At 60.3% G+C, this 18,957-nt stretch overlaps 2 protein-coding genes across 3 annotated transcripts; both read left to right on the plus strand.

Annotated features, from left to right (window-relative positions):
• The first annotated feature begins 1,131 nt into the window (after window positions 1–1,131).
• C4H19orf85 (chromosome 4 C19orf85 homolog) lies at window positions 1,132–9,787 on the plus strand. Its single transcript, XM_043900199.1, has 2 exons — window positions 1,132–1,672; window positions 8,952–9,787. Exons 1-2 carry the CDS (start codon window positions 1,500–1,502, stop codon window positions 9,406–9,408), a joined length of 630 nt encoding a protein of 209 aa, XP_043756134.1. The 5' UTR covers window positions 1,132–1,499; the 3' UTR covers window positions 9,409–9,787.
• A 965-nt stretch (window positions 9,788–10,752) lies between these two features.
• ISOC2 (isochorismatase domain containing 2) lies at window positions 10,753–18,730 on the plus strand. 2 transcript variants are annotated; one of them, XM_043900200.1, is made up of 6 exons: window positions 10,753–10,894; window positions 14,239–14,376; window positions 16,030–16,239; window positions 16,499–16,569; window positions 16,712–16,829; window positions 18,326–18,730. In XM_043900200.1, the coding sequence occupies exons 2-6, from the start codon at window positions 14,242–14,244 to the stop codon at window positions 18,404–18,406; spliced, it is 615 nt and encodes a 204-aa protein (XP_043756135.1). In that variant the 5' UTR covers window positions 10,753–10,894; window positions 14,239–14,241; the 3' UTR covers window positions 18,407–18,730. The 2 variants fall into 2 exon arrangements, with proteins under 2 accessions (XP_043756135.1, XP_043756136.1); XM_043900201.1 differs by lacking the exon at window positions 10,753–10,894 and adding an exon at window positions 11,272–11,421.
• The last annotated feature ends 227 nt before the right edge of the window (window positions 18,731–18,957 follow it).

Here is an 18,957-nt window from a genome sequence, read left to right on the forward strand (position 1 = left end):
TTCTGTGTCTGTCTGTCTCCCTGCCTGGGCGCCGGAGCACGCCCCGCACCCCGCCTCCGCCCTGGGGCTCAGCCTCAGCGGCTGCAACCACTAACCCATTGCCATGGGGAGCTCGGGAGGAGCCATCACTGGGGCCAAGTCTCTCCCTCTGCGGCCTAAAGCTGCCGACGTCCTAACCTGCGGCACCTGCAACCGTGTGCCTTCCGTAGTGAGCGGGACTTGGCTGGCGTGGAGGAGTTCAGGATGCGAAGAGCAGGAGGTTATCAGGGTAACCCGGTGAGTCCCTATGACAGGGGACAGGAGGGGTGGGGTCAGAAGGAGCTGGGGCAGCGGAGGCAGAGGTCGGAGGAGGACTCACTTAGGACACGGAGGAAGGAGCCACAAGCCAAGGACTCTGGGTGACCTCAAGATGCCGGGAAAGGCAGGAGCAGACCCTCCAGAAGCAATGCCCTGACCTCAGCTCAGGGGAGCCGGGGTGATCCTGACCCACGTGGTGTCAAGCCGCGAGCTTTGCGGCCACGTGTTGGGGCATCCACGGGCTCCTGTACCTCCCAACACAAACCCCCCCACCAGGTCTTCTGAAATGCTGAGACCACCCCCCCACACACACCAGCCAAGGCCACAGGAGGCAGCCGTTCTTCCCTACCTGGTCCAGGGCCAGCCCCCCAGTCCCTCAGTGGCCTGGGTCTCCGCTTCCCCTCCCGGCCCAGTCTGCCTGGCATCCACGTCACCCACCTGAGCAGCCAGGCCCAGCCCGCAGGCGGCCCCTGCCCCTCTCCCCTGCTCACTGGGAAGCTGAGGTGGGAAAGGCTGGGTTTGGGAGTCAGCCTGCCCCCCGCAGCTGTTAGGCAGGCCCTGGGCACAGCAGGCGCTCTGAGCCCTGGAGCAGAGGGGGCGGGAAGGCAGGAGAGGTGGCCTGGTGGGGGCTGGGCAGACGTGGGGTGTCCGCCCTGCAGCTGGAGGCGCTCAGCCTGCCTCCCGGGGGCACTGCTCGTTCCCTCAGGGCGCCGGGCACCCAAGACTCCCCGCGCCCCCTCCCCTGGGCTGCAATTACGGGTCCTCCAGGCTAATCGCTGGGGTTGACTCACTCCTGGCCCCGCTTCCCTAATGAGGCCTTTGTCCCCTTAATTGGCCATCTCCAGGCGCTTTTCTCCGCCCCCTCCCACCTACGCTGCCTGTCCCAGATCCCAGGCCCAACTATGTGCTAATTGGGCCTTTGGGGGGGCACACAAAATGACCCCTCCCCTCCCTGTCCCCTGGCCTGCCTATATCAGACCCCCACCTATGGGATCCTCACACCTCAGGGCCTGGGTGAGGGCACAGGACGGTTCTGATTCCCCCGGCCCTGCTCCACCAACCAGGGTCGTGCCCCCCGCCCCGGGGTCCCCCACCCCCGTCTCTCTTCCCGTGCCCCTCCCTGGCCCTGGGCCCCCTCACAGATTTGTGGGGGTGGCTGCTTTCTGATCAGCATTGTGGGGAGCCGCTCCATCACCCTGGCCATGCACCCTGGGGCTCCCGCAGGCCCTGGAATCTCCGAGTCAGGCCCCCGGGAGCTGTGCGCCTTTGTGAGCGGGGCGGCTGCCCACGTGCTGCGTGCCTTACACCCACGGCGGGCCAGGCCCCCCAAAAGGAGGCCCAACCACAGGCGGTTCCTACACAACCAGATCTGCAGGTGAGCGGGGGGTGGGGGGGCAGCGTGGGAGGGGGCTGGGAGGGGCCGGGGTGGGACCCAGGCCCAGACAGCGCAGAGCGAAGGGGACCCCCGGGGCCGGCCGCACCCAACGTGCATCCACGGAGTGCCGACTGTGTGCCGGCCTCAGAGGCCCATCCGTAGGACGCAAAGTTCTCTGCTTTGGGAGTCCCTGGAGGTCCAGTGGTTAAGCCTCCGTGCTTCCACTCAGGAGGCATGGGTTCAATCCCTGGTCCGGGAACTAAGACCCTGCATGCCGCAGGCATGGCCAGAAAAACTCTCTGCTTCATGGAGTCTGTGTTCCAGTTGGGAGGCAGCTGATAAGGGACTGTCAAAATAGAGAAGCAGGGCCTTCCCCGGTGGTCCAGGGCTTAAGCCTTCACCTTCCAATGCAAGGGGTGCAGGTTCGGCCCCTTGGCAGGTAGTTAAGATTCCACACAGCGTGAAAGTGAAAGTGTTAGTTGCCCAGTCTCGTCCCACTCTGTGTTGCCCCACAGACTGTAGCCTGCCAGGCTCCTCTGTCCATGGGATTCTCCAGGCAAGGATACTGGGGTGCATAGCCTTTTCCTTCTCCAGGGAATCTTCCTGACCCAGGGACCAAACCCAGGTCTCCCGCATTGCAGGCGGATTCTTTACCAGCTGAGCGGGAGGCCCAAGATCCCACATACCTTGTGACAAAAAAAAAAAACAAAACATAAAACAGAAGCAATATTTAACAAACTCAATAAAGACTTTAAAAAAATAAAGAAGTGAATGACATCATATGAGGCTCCAGCACGACAGGATGGTGAGTGAAAGGAACCAGACACGAAAGGTCCCCTACTGTGTGAGTCCATTGCTGTGAAGTATCCAGAACGGGCTCAGCCACAGAGCAGGAAGCAGGTTGGCGGGTGCCAGGGGCTGGGGGCTGGGCTGGGGAGACATGCCTAACAGGTGCCAGGTCTCCTGGGGTGTAATGGAAAGTTCTGGAACTAATTAGAGGGGGTGTTTGCATGACATCGTGAGTGTACTGAAGGCCACTGAATTGCACGCTTTAAAATGGTTCCTTTTAAATACTGTGAATTTTACCTCAATTTTTACAAAGGATACAGCGTGTTCGAAGCTGGTGAGTGCTGCAGAGGGCATGCTGGGGGCGGGCTGGCATTTTAGGAAAGGTGTCCGGGAGGGCCTTCCTGGGGAGGGGAGGGAGGAGCCCTGCGGAGATGAGGGGGGCAGCCCGGGAAGGGAGCGTACTGCAAAGACCCAGAGGCGCCAGGGAGCAGGCCTGGGGAGGCTGGAGCAGAGTGCAAGGGGAGGGACTCAGGTTCAAGACAGACAGGGGACTGATCGGGGGACCTTGTGGGCCTCAGAGGGACTTGGGCTCTGGGCAGGGAGGTGGGGGGGATCTGAAAGGACCCCTTGGACTGTCGATCAGGGGTGCAGGAGGCTAGGGATGGTGGTGGCTCAGACGACGGAGGCGGGGTCCAACTCCGGGGCTGTTTGAAGGCAGCGCCTTTCTAACCCACACACCATGCACGCTTGGCCTTTCTTCTGCTCGAGCACCCCTCCCGTGGCTCCCATGGCCCTCAGTGCAGAGACTCTGCCCCGCCAGCCCCTGTTCCCCTGCCAGCCTCAGCTCCCCACCTAGCTCTGCACCATTCAGCCTCTTGCGGGGGCCACGCCTTGCCCTGTCTCCGGGCATGTGGATGGAGACCTCTGCTCCTCCGGCTCTCTGCCCAGCCTGTATGCCCGCACACCCGCCCAGCCCTGTGCTTGCCCCTCACCCTGTGACAGTGACCATTTTTTGAGGTTGCTGTGTGCCAGGTACATTGTCTTAAGGCCCCAACATATGCTAGGTCGCTTAACACTCCCACAAACCTGCACTGTAGGTTCTGTCTTTTCCCTATATTACTGACAAGAGAGCTCAGAGAGGTGCAATGACTTGTCCAAGGCTACACAGCTAGAGAGGTGAGACAACTATAGGCAGTCTGAGTCCATGCTGTGGACCACTCTGTAGTCCTGCCTGGATATAGCATCTCCGGGACTGGGTGGTGAGGGTGAGGGTGATGGTGGTGATGGTGATGAGGGTGAAGATGATGGTGATAATGATGAAGGTGACGGTGAGGATGATGGTAGTGACTGTGATGATGGTGATGGTGCTGAGGATGATGGTGATGGTGGTGATGGTGATGGTAGTGATGGTGAGGGTGAGGGTGGTGATGGTGGTGATGGTGGTGAGGATGATGGTGGTGGTGAGAGTGGTGGTGATGGTGATGGTGAGGGTGATGGTGGTGGTGAGAGTGGTGGTGAGGGTGATGATGATGATGGTGAGGGTGAGGGTGATGGTGATGGTGAGGGTGATGGTGGTGATGAGGGTGATGGTGGTGATGGTGAGGGTGAGGGTGGTGGTGGTGATGAGGGTGATGGTGGTGATGAGGGTGATGGTGATGATGGTGATGGTGAGGGTGATGGTGGTGATGAGGGTGATGGTGGTGATGGTGAGGGTGATGGTGGTGATGGTGAGGGTGAGGGTGATGGTGATGGTGAGGGTGAGGGTGGTGATGAGGGTGATGGTGGTGATGGTGAGGGTGAGGGTGGTGGTGGTGATGAGGGTGATGGTGGTGATGGTGAGGGTGATGGTGATGATGGTGATGGTGAGGGTGATGGTGGTGATGAGGGTGATGGTGGTGATGGTGAGGGTGAGGGTGGTGGTGGTGAGGGTGAGGGTGGTGGTGGTGATGAGGGTGATGGTGGTGATGAGGGTGATGGTGGTGATGGTGAGGGTGAGGGTGATGGTGGTGATGAGGGTGATGGTGGTGATGAGGGTGATGGTGGTGATGGTGAGGGTGAGGGTGGTGATGGTGAGGGTGGTGGTGGTGATGAGGGTGATGGTGGTGATGAGGGTGATGGTGATGATGGTGAGGGTGAGGGTGGTGGTGGTGATGAGGGTGATGGTGGTGATGAGGGTGAGGGTGGTGGTGGTGATGAGGGTGGTGGTGGTGATGAGGGTGATGGTGATGGTGAGGGTGATGGTGGTGATGAGGGTGATGGTGATGATGGTGATGGTGAGGGTGGTGGTGGTGATGAGGGTGATGGTGGTGATGGTGAGGGTGAGGGTGGTGGTGGTGGTGAGGGTGATGGTGGTGATGAGGGTGATGGTGATGATGGTGAGGGTGAGGGTGATGATGATGGTGAGGGTGAGGGTGGTGATGAGGGTGATGGTGATGATGGTGAGGGTGAGGGTGGTGGTGGTGATGAGGGTGAGGGTGGTGATGAGGGTGATGGTGATGATGGTGAGCGTGAGGGTGGTGGTGGTGATGAGGGTGATGGTGAGGGTGAGGGTGATGGTGGTGATGAGGGTGAGGGTGGTGATGAGGGTGATGGTGATGATGGTGAGGGTGAGGGTGGTGGTGGTGATGAGGGTGATGGTGGTGATGAGGGTGATGGTGAGGGTGAGGGTGGTGGTGGTGATGAGGGTGATGGTGGTGATGAGGGTGATGGTGGTGATGGTGAGGGTGATGGTGGTGGTGGTGAGGGTTGTGGTGGTGATGAGGGTGATGGTGATGATGGTGAGGGTGAGGGTGATGATGATGGTGAGGGTGATGGTGGTGATGAGGGTGATGGTGGTGATGGTGAGGGTGATGGTGATGGTGATGAGGGTGATGGTGGTGATGAGGGTGATGGTGGTGATGGTGAGGGTGATGGTGGTGGTGAGGGTGATGGTGAGGTGGTGATGAGGGTGATGGTGGTGATGGTGATGGTAGTGGTGAGGGTTGTGGTGGTGGTGAGGGTGGTGGTGGTGATGGTGGTGGTGGTGATGGTGAGGTGGTGATGAGGGTGGTGGTGGTGAGGGTGATGGTGATGGTGAGGTGGTGATGAGGGTGATGGTGATGGTGGTGATGGTGAGGGTGAGGGTGGTGATGGTGGTGATGGTGGTGAGGATGATGAAGGTGATGATAATGGTCATGATGGATGAGGGTGATGATGGTGATGAGGATGATGGTGATGGTGGTGATGGTGATGGTAGTGGTGAGGGTTGTGGTGGTGATGGTGGTGGTGGTGATGGTGAGGTGGTGATGAGGGTGATGGTGGTGGTGGTGAGGGTGATGGTGGTGGTGGTGAGGGTAATGGTGGTGGTGGTGATCAGGGTGATGGTGCTGAGGCTGAGGGGATGGTAAGGATGATGGCAGTGGCAATGCAGCTAAAACCTATCAGACACTTCCCACGTGCCGGGCACTGTTCTGAGTGCTTTAGTTTTAGCCCCCGATGCCCCTTACAGTGAGCATGAGCTCAGGAACGGCTGACAGCAGCCCCAGGAGGTGGGTGCTGTCACAGTCCTCCTTTTCAGATGAGGAAACTGAGGCACAGAGCGGTGAAGTGACTTTCCCAAGGTCCTGTTTTTCTGGAGGGGGATGGCTCTGGGGACTTGCCCCAGGAGGGCCTGGACCACACGTGAGTGAGTGGGGGCCGCCCCGCCTGACCGCTGCTCCCCTGCTGCAAGCGGCCCTCCTCCAGTGAGCCCAGGATGGAAGACACACCTGCCCCCAGACACGGACCTGCCCCATGTTCCAGAGCCGGCCTCCTCACCAACTGCTCAAGGACCCCTCCCCACCTTCAGCCCGCCCCCCAGCCTGGACCCCGTGCAGATGCCGCCGGGTTCCGAGGCTCCCTGCCTGTCCTCCCCGCCCCCTAGGGCCAGCCTCCGGTGGCACAGACCTCCCCACCCCCACGGCGGTTCTGCCGCAGGCTCCCCGGGGCCCTGGCCGCCCACAGTGAGCACATCCCCCTGGGCACGCAGGCGCAACCGACAAGACCCAGGATGCGGGCGAGCTCTCCTCCCGCCTCCCCACCCACGCCCTCCTCCTTTCTCCGGGTCCCCTCAGGCCCTGCTCCCCCGGGAACCCCCTCCCACCCACGCTAGAGACTGTTTAACTCTGTGTGAAAATTTTTCAAATCTACAGAAAAGTCAAAAGACAGCTGTCTGATGCAGCAGTTCTTTTATAGAAACTTTATTTGGCAGCTCTGGGTCTCAGTTGTGGCCTGCAGCAAGGCCCTGCAGGGACCTAGCTCCCCAACCAGGGATGGAACCCGCGGCCCCTGCTTTGGAAGCACGGTGTGTCTTAGCCACTGGACCACTGGGGAAGTCCCAGCAGATACATTTTCTAAAATTAATTAATTAACTCTTGTTTATCTTCGCAGCTGTGTGGGTTTCTCTCTAGTTGTGGCGAGCAGGGGCTCCTCTCTAGGTGCGCGCCTGGGCTTCTCGTTGCGGTGGCGTCTCTCCTTGGGGAGCACGGGCTTCCGGCACAGGCTCAAGGTGTGGTGCTTGGGCTTAGTCTCTCCAGGGCATGTGGGGTCTTCCCTGATCAGTAATGGAGCCTGCTGTCTTAGTCCCTGGACCACCAGGGAAGTTCCAACAGATACATTTTTTACATAAACCTTTCCCTGGAGGTTTATAACATAGTAGAAAAAAAAAATGCACACATCATCTGTGTGGAGCGTAATGAATTTTTCCTAAAGGGGACCTGCTGATAAAATCAACATTCAGATCCAGGAACAGGGCATTTCTTGCCCCCAGAGATCCTGGTGGGATCTCCTTCCCGTGAGTCACCATCCTGACATCTCTCCCTGTTGATCGAGTTAGCCTGGTTTTGAACTTTTATTTCTATGGTGTAACGCACCCACTAAGTCTCACTGCTTTTGTTCAAAATCATGTTTTTGCATTCATCTGCTGGAACTTCCACGATCAAACACGACAGACTGGGCGGGGCACTGAGGACAACCTTCTCCTGATTCTGGAGCCCAAGGCCCCAGACCGAGGTGCTGGCGGGGAGAGGCCTCCTCCTTGCTTCTCCTGTGGTCATCCCTCTGTGCGTCCTAGTCTCCTCCTCCTGGGTTAGGAGCCACTCTGATGATGTCATTTTGACTTAATCACCTCTCTAAAGACTCAATCTCCAAGTGCAGTCACGTGTTGAGGCCCTGGGTCTTCCCTGATGGCTCAGGGGTAAAGAATCTCCCTGTGATGCAGGCAACCTGGGTTCAATCCCTGGGTTGGGGAGATTTCCCCTGGAGAAGGAAATAACAACCCACTGTGGTATCTTGCCTGGAGAATCCCATGGACAGAGGAGCCTGGCAGGCTACAGTCCCTCGGGTCGCAAAGAGTCAGACACAACTGAGTGACTTTTCACTTTCTGAGGTGCTGGGGGTTAAAACTTCAACATATCAATTTTAGGGGGGCACAGTGCAGTGCAATACCCACCTGCATTGCTACTGAGGGGGTAGGAATACTGGGGGGAGACCCATGCAGTGACTACTGCAGTCATCCAGGTGGGGAGGCTGGGGACTCCAGCCAGGGGTTGGTGGAGATTCTGAGAGGGTTGGTGGAGATGCAGATTCATAGCCCTTTAGGAAGCAGAATCCATATGGCTTCAGTGTTAAAGTCGCGCTGCCAATCCACAGAGTGCCTTTGTGTGAAAAAAAAAAAAAATTTGTAAAGGCACCCCTTAAGGCATTTTTTACTTCTACATGTTGGAATATGGTCAGAATAAATCTAAATGCCAAACATATTGGGATTTCCTGGTGGCTCAGGGGTAAAGAGTCCTCCAGCAAATGCAGAAGACATGGGTTCCATCCCTGGTCTAGAAAGATCACACAGGCCTCTGGGCAACTAAGCCCACGCACCACACTATTGAGCCTGTGCTCCAGAGCCCAGGAGCCAGGACAACTGAGCCTCACGCTGCAGCTACTGAAGCCCTTGCACCCTGGAACCTGTGCTCTGCAACCAGAGAAGCCACCGCAATGAGAAGCCCACGCTCCTCAACTAGAGAGGAGCCCTCGTTTGCCTCAAGGAAGGAAGGCCCCACAGCCGTTCATAGCTTCCCTATGATGGGGTTGGAAGTGAAACAAAGGCTTAGTTAATCAGTCCTGTCCAACTCTGCGACCCTATGGACTGGAGCCCGCCAGGCTCCTCTGTCCATGGGAATTCTTCAGGCGAGAATACTGGAGTGGGTTGCTATTTTCTTCTTCAGGGAAACCTTCTCCACCCAGGGATCGAACCTGTGTCTCTTACATTGCAGGCAGATTCTTTACCATCTGAGCCACCAGGGAATCCCATGAATGGGGTTAGAGACACTGAACTGTGGGACTCAAGAAAACGGACCCGGGGCAGAGACAGTAGCATAAAGACAATGGGGAGGGAGAGAAGAGACACATCACTACTGGGATGGCAGACGGGAGGGGATTTCTCCGTGGTCACCCCTGTAACGCCCGGCTCTTTCTGCAGGCAGTTTGCCAAGATCGAAGCTGCCACCCAGCGCCTGGCCATGTCCATCCTGTCCCAGGAGGCGCCTCCCCAGAGACCGCCGCCCCAGAGGCCGCCCCCACCACCTGCGTCCCCCTTCCTGGGCGTGGCCTGTGCCGTGGCGCCCACCGAGGCACCCCATGCTGGCCCCAGCCTGAGTCTCGCTGCCCTGGATGCCTCCACCCTCGACCTCTTTGAGGACATCGCGCTCCCCCCGCCGTGTCCTTCAGCGCCATCTGACCTGTCCCTCTGTGTGCTGGGCCAGCCGGCCCTGAGGCAGGACACACGGCTCTACGACCCCCTGCTCCCTCCCCCCCGTTCCCTGGGGGGAGGGGAGCAGCTCTTGGCTTCTGAGGGTCGCTGGGGGGGCAGGTGGGAGGTGTCTTGTGCCTGCCCTTCTCAGGGGACCCCCGAAGGCTGGGGGACCTGCTTCCCGTGACACCCAATCACAACCCAGCCCAGGCTCCCAGACAGACCAAAGCCCCTGCCATGACAGCTCCTCAGCTGCCTGCCGGGCAGTCCCCTGTCCCATCCACGCCCCTCCTGGCAACCTCTGGCCACAGGAATCCCCCCAGACTCCCTCCTCGGCCTCAAGGGTCTTCTCCCAAGTCCAGGGCCCCCAGTTCGGCCTCCGGAGTGCTCTCTCCCTCCTCACCTTCTTCCTTCTTTCTGCCCAGCCCCACCTCCTTGGTGACTGTCCCTCCGGCTCCCTCTCACCCTGGTTCAGCTCTTTCTAACGTCTGGTCTTCTCTTGTTTATTCCCAAAGATTTGTGGAGTGCCTACTGCATTCCAGGCCCAGATCTGGGTGTGGAGGACTCAGCAGTGAATAAAACAGACATCTCTGCCCTCGTGGAGTTCACATGGCAGGGAGGGGGGCGGTAAAGATGGGGTCGCTGAAAATAAATGAGTACATCCATACTTTTTTTTTTTTTAAGGCAAGATAAATTTCCAATTTCAGATTGGTATTAGTGCTGGGAAGAAAATATCGATAGGATAGCGACCCGATAGGGTGACTCCTTGATACAGGGTGGTCAGGGAAGGCCTTCAATGACAAGGAGCTGGTACTGTGAAAAAGTCTGGGGTTTCAGGCAGAGGGACCAGCCGGTGCAAAGGCCCTGAGGTGGGACGCTGGGGGCCAGCCTAGCTGGAGCGGAGTGAGCCGGAGGAGAGTGGTAAGACTGGAGGGCGGTCGAGGGGCCGAAAAGGCAGACCGTGATCTGGGAGTAGTTTGGCTTTTTTTCCAAAAGTAATGGGAAATTCTCTCTCCACCCCCTTTCTCGCAAGCCCACTTCCAAGCACCGTCTAAACATTAGGACACCACCCGAGCACGCAGGTGCTGTGAGAGGGAAAACTGAGGCTCCAAGAGAACAGACTAAAGAGCGAGGAGAGGGAGGGACTTCTTGGCTCGTCGCGCCTTCAGCCCTTTCCTGGAAAGTGCGTGGGTCTCTCTGTAAGCTTCAGTCTCTAGCTAGAAGGGCCAGGTTCGGACCCAAGTCCTGCCCCTGCGCCGCGCACCCCTCGCCCTTCGCCGCTGTCGTTCGAACTTGACAGCCCGGCTGCTCGCGACCCAGCAACCTCTGGGGCTGCAGTCTCAAGTTCTCTGTACCCTTTAGACCCACCAGCACGCCTTTCGCGACTCCCCATTGGCCCGACGCTCTGCCTTTCTCCTGGACGGGCCAATCACGCTCTCAAGACGGACAGCCTGGCCCACCGCCCCCTTCCCCGGGGAGGGGGAAGAAGCGGCGCTCGTGGATTGGCTGCCAGCGGAGGAGCAAAGCTAGGCGAGTGCCTATTGGGTGGGTCGGCTCGGGAGGCGGGACGCGGAGGGCGCGGGGTGGGTCTCCGAGTCCAGAAGGTGAGAAACGTTGACCCGGCCTGCGGACCCCGCCGGTGGAGCCGAGCTGCGTGAGTCCGACGGCAGCGGGTGAGTGACTGCAGGCCTCACTTGCGGAGGGCAGGCCCGGCTCCCTCCGGCGCCTTCCGGGTAAGGCCCCGCCGGCGCTGCGGTGGGACCGACCTCCCCGCCTGCCGCTGGGGGAACCGAGGCTCCGCGGGGCCATCCGGGGCCGAGGGGACGCGGCCGGGGCAGGACTCCTGCCCGCGCCCGACACAAGTGGCCAGGGCCGATTCCACCCTCCGCGCCGAGTGCCTGCATCACTCCTGCTCGGCGGGTGTTTCCCCAAGAAGGAAACAGGCGTGAAGCTTGAGAGTCACACAGCCAGCGAGGCTGGGCTGCGGACGCACGCCCCCCGGGCCACCTCGAGGGGGTCTCAACAGACCGATTCGCTCCGCAGGTGGCCGCCCATCGTGGGCCGCTCCTCCGCCCGGCCTCGGGCTTCCTCTGACTCGAGCTGCGTTCTGCATCTTCACCACTCCCCTAGAGCACCCCCAAACTCTTGTCTCCAGCCCCGACCCCACCCCAACGTGTTTCATCTCCTCTGCCTCAATCAGGTGGGCTCGCCAAGGAATTAGCCCACCCTCTGCCGACTGGAAACCAGGCCCGCCTACCCCCTCCTCTCCGTCCCCGCTACCTGGACTGGACCTTGCCCTCCCGGCCTCCACCTCCAGTCCAGCCCCACAGGCGGCCAGCGAGGCCTCCCTGTTTTCTATTTTCAAAACTTTCTTGTGGAAGTTTATTACATGTGTAGGGAAAAGTACAAATCACAGATACACAGCTCACATAACTTCACAAAGAGTGTGTGAACAGCATACAAACGCAGAAACCAAACAACCCCCATGCAAGGTCCCAGCCCCTCCTTCATTACTGCTGCCCAAGGACAACCATTATCGTGACTTTAATGCCACATTGGGTTTGGCTAGGTTCTTGCCTTATGTAAACGTTTTACTGTATTGTAGTTTACTGTATTGTGTTTACCTGACTGGACAACCTGTTTACACACTCAAAATTTAAGAGCAACAGAGTCATACACACAGTGGTCAAACATCCTTCACACTCTGCCCCTCAGAGACCTGTCACTGCAGAAAAAGCTGCTCGCCAGAGAGCAAATACAGATTGCAAATACAGATTGCATCAGTAGGCAAGCTTTTTTTTTTTTTTCCTTCTTGCATTTTGGCACAAATGGGAGCATTGTTTACACACACTGTTTGTTCTGTCCCCACCCCCCACCCGGTTAACATCTCTCAGACACTTCTCCACGGTGTTACTTAAAGGTCTTCCTTGTGATTACCAGTGCCCTAACCCTGGATGTTTGGGTTTATTTCTGTTCTTTTGCTCAGGGAGGGGTCTCATAGTGAATAACCCTGTCCCATAATGAATAACGTGTTACTGCACAGGCATGTCTGTAGGGTAAGCACTTAGGCTAAACACTTAGTGTGAGTTCTCTGGGTCACAGGGTTTGTGAATCTGTAATTTTGAGAACTGGGGGCACATGGTTCTCCCTAGGGGGTGCTTGCTGCCCTTTACACTCCTACCAGCCCAAAGGGGAGCTCCTGCAGAAGCCTGGCACAGGCTTTCCTACATTCCAGCGCTCCGCCCGCTCCTGACCGTGTCCCTCCGTCTGTTGGGGGAGTTACCACCAGGAACCAGAGTGAGGAGAGCTCTCCAGGTGGAGCAGCTGCCTGGGCCAAGGCCCTGAAGGGGGATGTGGCAGTCTGGCGCCTTGTGGGAGGAGGGTACCCCTTAGTCTTGAGGACAGAGAAAAGCCAGGAGGCCTGGAGAGCTGAGGTGGGGTGACAGGGTCAGCTCTGTGTTTTCAGAAAGATTGCTCGCTCTCCACTTTCTCCGGGAGAACTCTGCCAAGACAGAGTAGCTTCCCCAGAAATCCTCACCCTGGCCACAGCTGTGATTACACAATGAAGTAACACAGTGTGGTTTTATTTTTGAGGGAGTTTCCCTTCCATTTGTATTTCGAGACCAAATTCCCACAGCATAAAATCCAGCATGTTAGCCATCCACTAGGTTTTAAACTTTAGATATGACACATGTAGGAAACATTTTCAGTGGTAGATGTGCTCAATTTAAAGAATAACCAAAACCAGCTGTGGGACTCCCCACCTGACACTAAGACTTGCCCTGAGCGAGGGTCGGCCAGCTTGCCCTCCACTGGGTGCCCGGGCTGCAGGGCCTTCGTTTCCTAAATAAACTAACAAATAAGTGAGTGACAGGCAGAGATGGGGGGAGCTGCAGACACAAGCCAGGACTCCCCATTTGTGCAGCAGTTCAGGGAACCAGAGACACAAGTCTCTGGGAACATGGGCTGGGACCGTGCGATTCGGGGTTTCCAGGGCCCTGATGGGGAGAGGGGGCAGTCACCCCTCTAGTCCCCGCAGCACCTCCGCCTTCATGGACGCCTCCCCCGGACCTCAGTGTCCTCCCCTTTAAAAGGGCTGCTGGCCAGGTGGCTCTACCAGTGCTCCCCTTAATTTTTACATTGCTTGCTTTCTTTGTTTTTTCCATTTATTTTTATTAGTTGGAGGGCTTTCTTTCTTTTTAATGGTGCGAGGGACTTCCCTGGAGGCCCAGGGGGTTAAGACTGTGCCTCCAATGCTGGGGGCACGGGTGCCATTCTTGTTTGGGGAACACATGCCACACAGTCAGAAATTAAACAAAATAAAAATAATTCAAAAAATTAAATTGTGCCAAAATACACATGACCTAAAATTTACCATCCTGACCATTTTAAAGTGTACAATTAAGAGGCATTTTGTATGTTCCTAATATTGTGCACCCAGCACTGCTATCTGGTTCCAAAACATTTCCATCTCCCCAGATGATGGAAACCCCGTGCCCCTCTTCAGGCTCTCCTCTGCCCCACCCCCAGCCTGCTCCGTCTCAGTGGACGGTCCATGTAAATGGATCCATGTAAAGGGACTCCTGCTCGGTGCTGTGACTCGACAGCATCACGGTGAGGAAATCCGCGCCATAGCATGTCCGTGCTCCTTTCCTTTTCGTGGCCGAATAATACTCCACGCCGCGGGTACCCCAGCCTTTCATTCTAAGACCCCAAGGCAGCGGGGTTCAGCTAGTGAGTCTCATGCGTGGGCAAACTGCATTCAGAGAGGCAGTCAGACCTGAGGGATCGCAGGCTGTGGGGGGGGGGGCGGGGGGTGCAGCTTTGCCTCAGGACCGCATCCCGACCCCTCAGGAGCTGGCCGTGCCCTCCGGCTGGACACTTCAGAGCCTCAGTCTCCTGCAGGCTGTAGGAGGGTCACAGTGGGAGTCTAGGGTGTGAGTGCGTGGACCCCGGACATGCAGAGAAGCCCCCTCTGAGCCTAACTGCACTCCCTGGGCCCCTCTGCCCACCCCAGGACATGGCAGCTGCGAGGCCTGCTTTGGGCCGCGTCCTCCCTGGATCTTCCATACTCTTCCTGTGCGACATGCAGGAGAAGTTCCGCCACGTTGTGTACTTCCGCCAAATCGTCTCTGTGGCTGCGCGCATGCTCAAGGTACAGCGCTCCTCCCTCAGACCCGGGGGTCCAGACCCCCAGGCCCTCCTCCCTCAGACCAGGAGTCCAGGCCCCCGGCCCCTCCCCCTCAGACCCCGGGATCCAGGCCCCACACCTCCCCCCTCAGACCCCGGGGTCCAGGCCCCACACCTCCCCCCTCAGACCCCGGGGTCCAGGCCCCACACCTCCCCCCTCAGACCCCGGGGTCCAGGCCCCACACCTCCTCCCTCAAACCCCGGGGTCCAGGCCCCACGCCTCCCCCCTCAGACCCCGGGGTCCAGGCCCCACACCTCCTCCCTCAGACCAGGAGTCCAGGCCCACGGCCCCTCCCCCCTCAGACCCCGGGGTCCAGGCCCCACACCTCCTCCCTCAGACCAGGAGTCCAGGCCCACGGCCCCTCCCCCCTCAGACCCCGGGGTCCAGGCCCCACACCTCCCCCCTCAGACCCCGGGGTCCAGGCCCCACACCTCCCCCCTCAGACCCCGGGGTCCAGGCCCCACACCTCCTCCCTCAGACCAGGAGTCCAGGCCCACGGCCCCTCCCCCCTCAGACCCCGGGGTCCAGGCCCCACACCTCCCCCCTCAGACCCCGGGGTCCAGGCCCCACACCTCCCCCCTCAGACCCCGGGGTCCAGGCCCCACACCTCCCCCCCTCAGACCCCGGGGTCCAGGCCCCACACCTCCTCCCTCAGACCAGGAGTCCAGGCCCACGGCCCCTCCCCCCTCAGACCCCGGGGTCCAGGCCCCACACCTCCTCCCTCAGACCCGGGGGTCCAGACCCCCAGACCCTCCTCCCTCAGACCAACAGTCCAGGCCCCCGGCCCCTCCCCCTCAGACCCTGGGGTCCAGGCCCCCGGCCCCTCCCCCTCAGACCCCGGGGTCCAGCCCCCACACCTCCCCCCTCAGACCCAGGGGTCCAGGCCCCCGGCCCCTCCTCCCTCAGACCCCGGGGTCCAGGCCCCACACCTCCTCCCTCAGACCCGGGGGTCCAGACCCCCAGACCCTCCTCCCTCAGACCAAGAGTCCAGACCCCCAGGCCCTCCTCCCTCAGACCAGGAGTCCAGGCCCCCGGCCCCTCCCCCTCAGACCCTGGGGTCCAGGCCCCACACCTCCTCTCTCAGACCTGGGGGTCCAGACCCCCAGACCCTCCTCCCTCAGACCCGGGGGTCCAGCCCCCACACCTCCCCCCTCAGACCCCGGGGTCCAGGCCCCACACCTCCTCCCTCAGACCTGGGGGTCCAGACCCCCAGACCCTCCTCCCTCAGACCAAGAGTCCAGGCCCCTGGCCCCTCCCCGCTCAGACCCCGGGGTCCAGGCCCCACACCTCCTCCCTCAGACCCGGGGGTCCAGGCCCCCAGACCCTCCTCCCTCAGACCCCGGGGTCCAGCCCCCACACCTCCTCCCTCAGACCTGGGGGTCCAGACCCCCAGACCCTCCTCCCTCAGACCAAGAGTCCAGGCCCCCGGCCCCTCCCCCCTCAGACCCGGGGCTCCAGGCCCCTGGCCCCTCCCCCCTCAGACCCGGGGGTCCAGGTCCCCGGCCCCTCCCCCCTCAGACCCGGGGGTCCAGCCCCCACACCTCCCCCCTCAGACCCGGGGCTCCAGGCCCCGGCCCCTCTGGGCTCAGACCTTCGCTCCTCCGCCCCCCACCCCAGGTGGCCCGGCTGCTGAACGTGCCAGCCGTGCTGACTGAGCAGTACCCGCAGGGCCTGGGCCCCACGGTGCCCGAGCTGGGCGCTCAGGACCTGCAGCCGCACACCAAGACCTGCCTCAGCATGGTGCCTGCGGTGCAGCAGGAGCTGGACGCTCGGCCCCAGCTGCGCTCCGTGCTCCTCTGTGGCTTAGAGACACAAGCCTGCATCTTGGTGAGACCCCCACTGACGCTTGGGACCTCCTTTCCACCTGGGACCTCCCCACCCTGAAAACCCAGAACCCTGGCCACTCCCCTTCCTGACCCGTGGCTCCCCTCCTGACCTGGGACCTTCACCTACACTCAGGACCCCCTGGGCTTTCATCCTGCGAGGATCCCGCTATAATCCCCACCCCTCCTGCCCTGATCCGCCCTCATCCCACCCTGGCCCCCGTCTCCTGGCTGGGGTGGCCCTGACCTCTCTCTGCCCCTAGCAAACGGCCCTGGACCTCCTGGATCGCGGGCTGCAGGTCCACGTGGTGGTGGACGCCTGTTCCTCCCGGAGGTGAGCGTCTTCTCAGGGGTGGGGTGCGTGTGGGTTGGGTTTGGGCCACCCAGGGAGAACCCAGGGGCGGATCCTTGCTGAGTTCATCGGGTGTCTGGGCGTGCAGACCGAGATGCCGACACCCTCTCCCTCACCCCCTCAGCCAGGTGGACCGGCTGGTGGCGCTGTCCCGGATGCGCCAGAGCGGCGCCTTCCTCTCCACCAGCGAGGGGCTCATTTTGCAGCTCGTGGGCGACGCCGCCCACCCTCAGTTCAAGGAGGTACTGGGCCCCCTCACACCCGACCTCCCCCTTCTCCCACGCAAACAGCAAATGCCTTTCCAGCTCCCACGGTACAGCGGCAGAATACATCCGGGAATATAGCGGCTGCCGCCCCCAGGGGAGACTGCAGGTCAACACCATACATCCAGGAGCAGAGAAGCCGGCTGACCCTAAGCGCTGTAGAGAGAAAGCAGGGGAGGGGCCGGGTGTGCCAGGACGGGTTGCTGAGGGCGGTCCAGAGGCCTCCCAGAAGAAGGGGACTTTAGAGGGAGGTGGAGATGGAAGGGAGCCACAGGGACCCTGTCCACAGCGCCCCCTGGCCCTTCTCCAGCATCCCTCCTCCTCCTCCAGTCTTTGACACTCAGGTCCAGCCTCCACAGCCACCACTCATGTGGACTTCCCAGTACCCAGGTCTGACTGGGTAGCCCACGGCTTCGCACCTTGGCCCTTAGAGTAATGGAATATGCCAATATCCCAGTCCTCTGAGGTCTGCCCCTTCTCCTCTTAGATCAGGTCTGTTGAGCATTTACTGAGCACCTACTGTGTGCCAGCCAGTGTGGCAGGTCCAGGGGCAATCGCAGAAAAAGACAATCTGTATTCAGTTTCACATGGCGGCCAGGAGCTGGGGAGGGAATCTGTGGGGTGTGTGAGAGATGAGATGGGGGCCTGCCGCACAGAGGCCCCTCCTGGGGGTGGCCTTAAAGCGGAGACCTGACTGGGGGCGGTCAGCAACCGGTCATCCGAAAAGCATTCTTGGCAGAGTGGACAGCTAGGGCAGAAGCCTGGACGTGGGACTAAACTTGACTTATTCAAGGAACCACAGCAGGGCACGGTGAGCTCAGGGTGGAGGAGGGGCGGGAGGCGGGGAGGAGCCAGAGCAGAGCCTTCCTAAAGGTTTTGTTGGGGTTGCACCTGGGAGCTGGACACTGTCAGATCTGTGTGCCCTGCTGGGCGGCTCATGGACATGGGGTAGGAAGGAGGGAAACGAGGGTGGAGGCAGCAGGATCACAGGCCTGACTCACTTTTATTTTGTAACTTCTGTAGGTTAGCATGAGAGGACTTGGTGGTGGGCGCAGTGCGTGAAAAGGTAGCCCAGAGAGGCTCCAGGTTGAGCACGGCTGCTGAGGCTGTGCGCTGATGGGGGAGGGGGTGGAAGGTCAAATGACCACCAGCATCTAAGAAGCAGTTGCATAAGTGCATCCAGAGTTGAGGCGCAAGGCATGGGCTGGACCTGAGAGTTGAGAGGGGAGATTACTTAAGAAGCAGGAAGCCCCAGGACAGTCAGTCACCCTCAGTGGTCGAAGCTGCCAAGGTGGGCCCAGGCGACAGATGATCAGGCACTAACCCTGGTAGCTGTGGTGAAAGGGAGATCTCCAGCAAAAGTCTTGAGGGGAGGGGGCGGTTAGTTTGGCCAGTTACTGCCGGGGGCGGGGGGCGGCCAGGGAAATGCAAATGGATCTGTCGTGGAGACGGGAACCCCTGACTCCCCGCTACAGGTCCAGAAGCTCATCAAGGAGCCCAGCCCTGATAGCGGACTGCTGGGCCTTTTCCAAGACCAGAACCCCCTCTTCCGCTGACCTCGCCACCCTGCGCTGAGCGGAGACACCCTCTTCTCCTGTCTTCGGGACTCTGGCAGACGCTCTTTCTCCCCCCGTTGCCGGGTCCCGAGAGTGGTGCAGTCCACCGGGAGAGCCGCCCCCTTGGGAGGGCGGTGGGTGCCGCCTTCCCATTGGGCCGCAGCTCCCGGAAATGCAAATGAGGCTCCCGGAGCCGGGCGAGGGTTGGTCGAGCCGGGTTGGAGGCGGGGCTCGGCCCCGGGCCACTCCAAGGGGCGGCGTGGGGGAGAGCGTCGCAGGCTGTGTGGGACCCGCTCGCGGAAAATAAACACTGATGTGACTGTGGGCCGAACCATTCTTGTTCTGGGGGGTGTCCCGGGGGCGACCAGGGCCCGCGGGCGGCGGGGGAAGAGGGGTCCCCGGCAGGTGGGGAGGGGGTGGTGCCTCCGCTCAACTCCGAGCCGGCGGCGCGAGGCAAAGGCGAGGGCGGCCACTCACATCTGCACCGCAGCCGGCGCGCATCTGCCCGCAAAGGGACTGCCGGCCCGGGTCCCCGACACGCTGCCGGCCGC

The sequence above is a fragment of the Cervus elaphus genome, chromosome 4, assembly GCF_910594005.1.
Source record: "Cervus elaphus chromosome 4, mCerEla1.1, whole genome shotgun sequence".
In the NCBI taxonomy this organism is placed as follows: domain Eukaryota; kingdom Metazoa; phylum Chordata; class Mammalia; order Artiodactyla; family Cervidae; genus Cervus; species Cervus elaphus.

Bases quoted from the DNA above. Each gene is read 5' to 3' on its own strand.
- ISOC2 (XM_043900200.1), top strand. From the start codon at position 14,242: ATGGCAGCTGCGAGGCCTGCTTTGGGCCGCGTCCTCCCTGGATCTTCC. The intron at 14,377-16,029 runs GTACAGCGCTCC...CCCCCACCCCAG, and splicing joins TGGCTGCGCGCATGCTCAAG to GTGGCCCGGCTGCTGAACGT. The intron at 16,240-16,498 runs GTGAGACCCCCA...CTCTGCCCCTAG, and splicing joins AGACACAAGCCTGCATCTTG to CAAACGGCCCTGGACCTCCT.
- C4H19orf85 (XM_043900199.1), top strand. From the start codon at position 1,500: ATGCACCCTGGGGCTCCCGCAGGCCCTGGAATCTCCGAGTCAGGCCCC. The intron at 1,673-8,951 runs GTGAGCGGGGGG...CTCTTTCTGCAG, and splicing joins CTACACAACCAGATCTGCAG to GCAGTTTGCCAAGATCGAAG.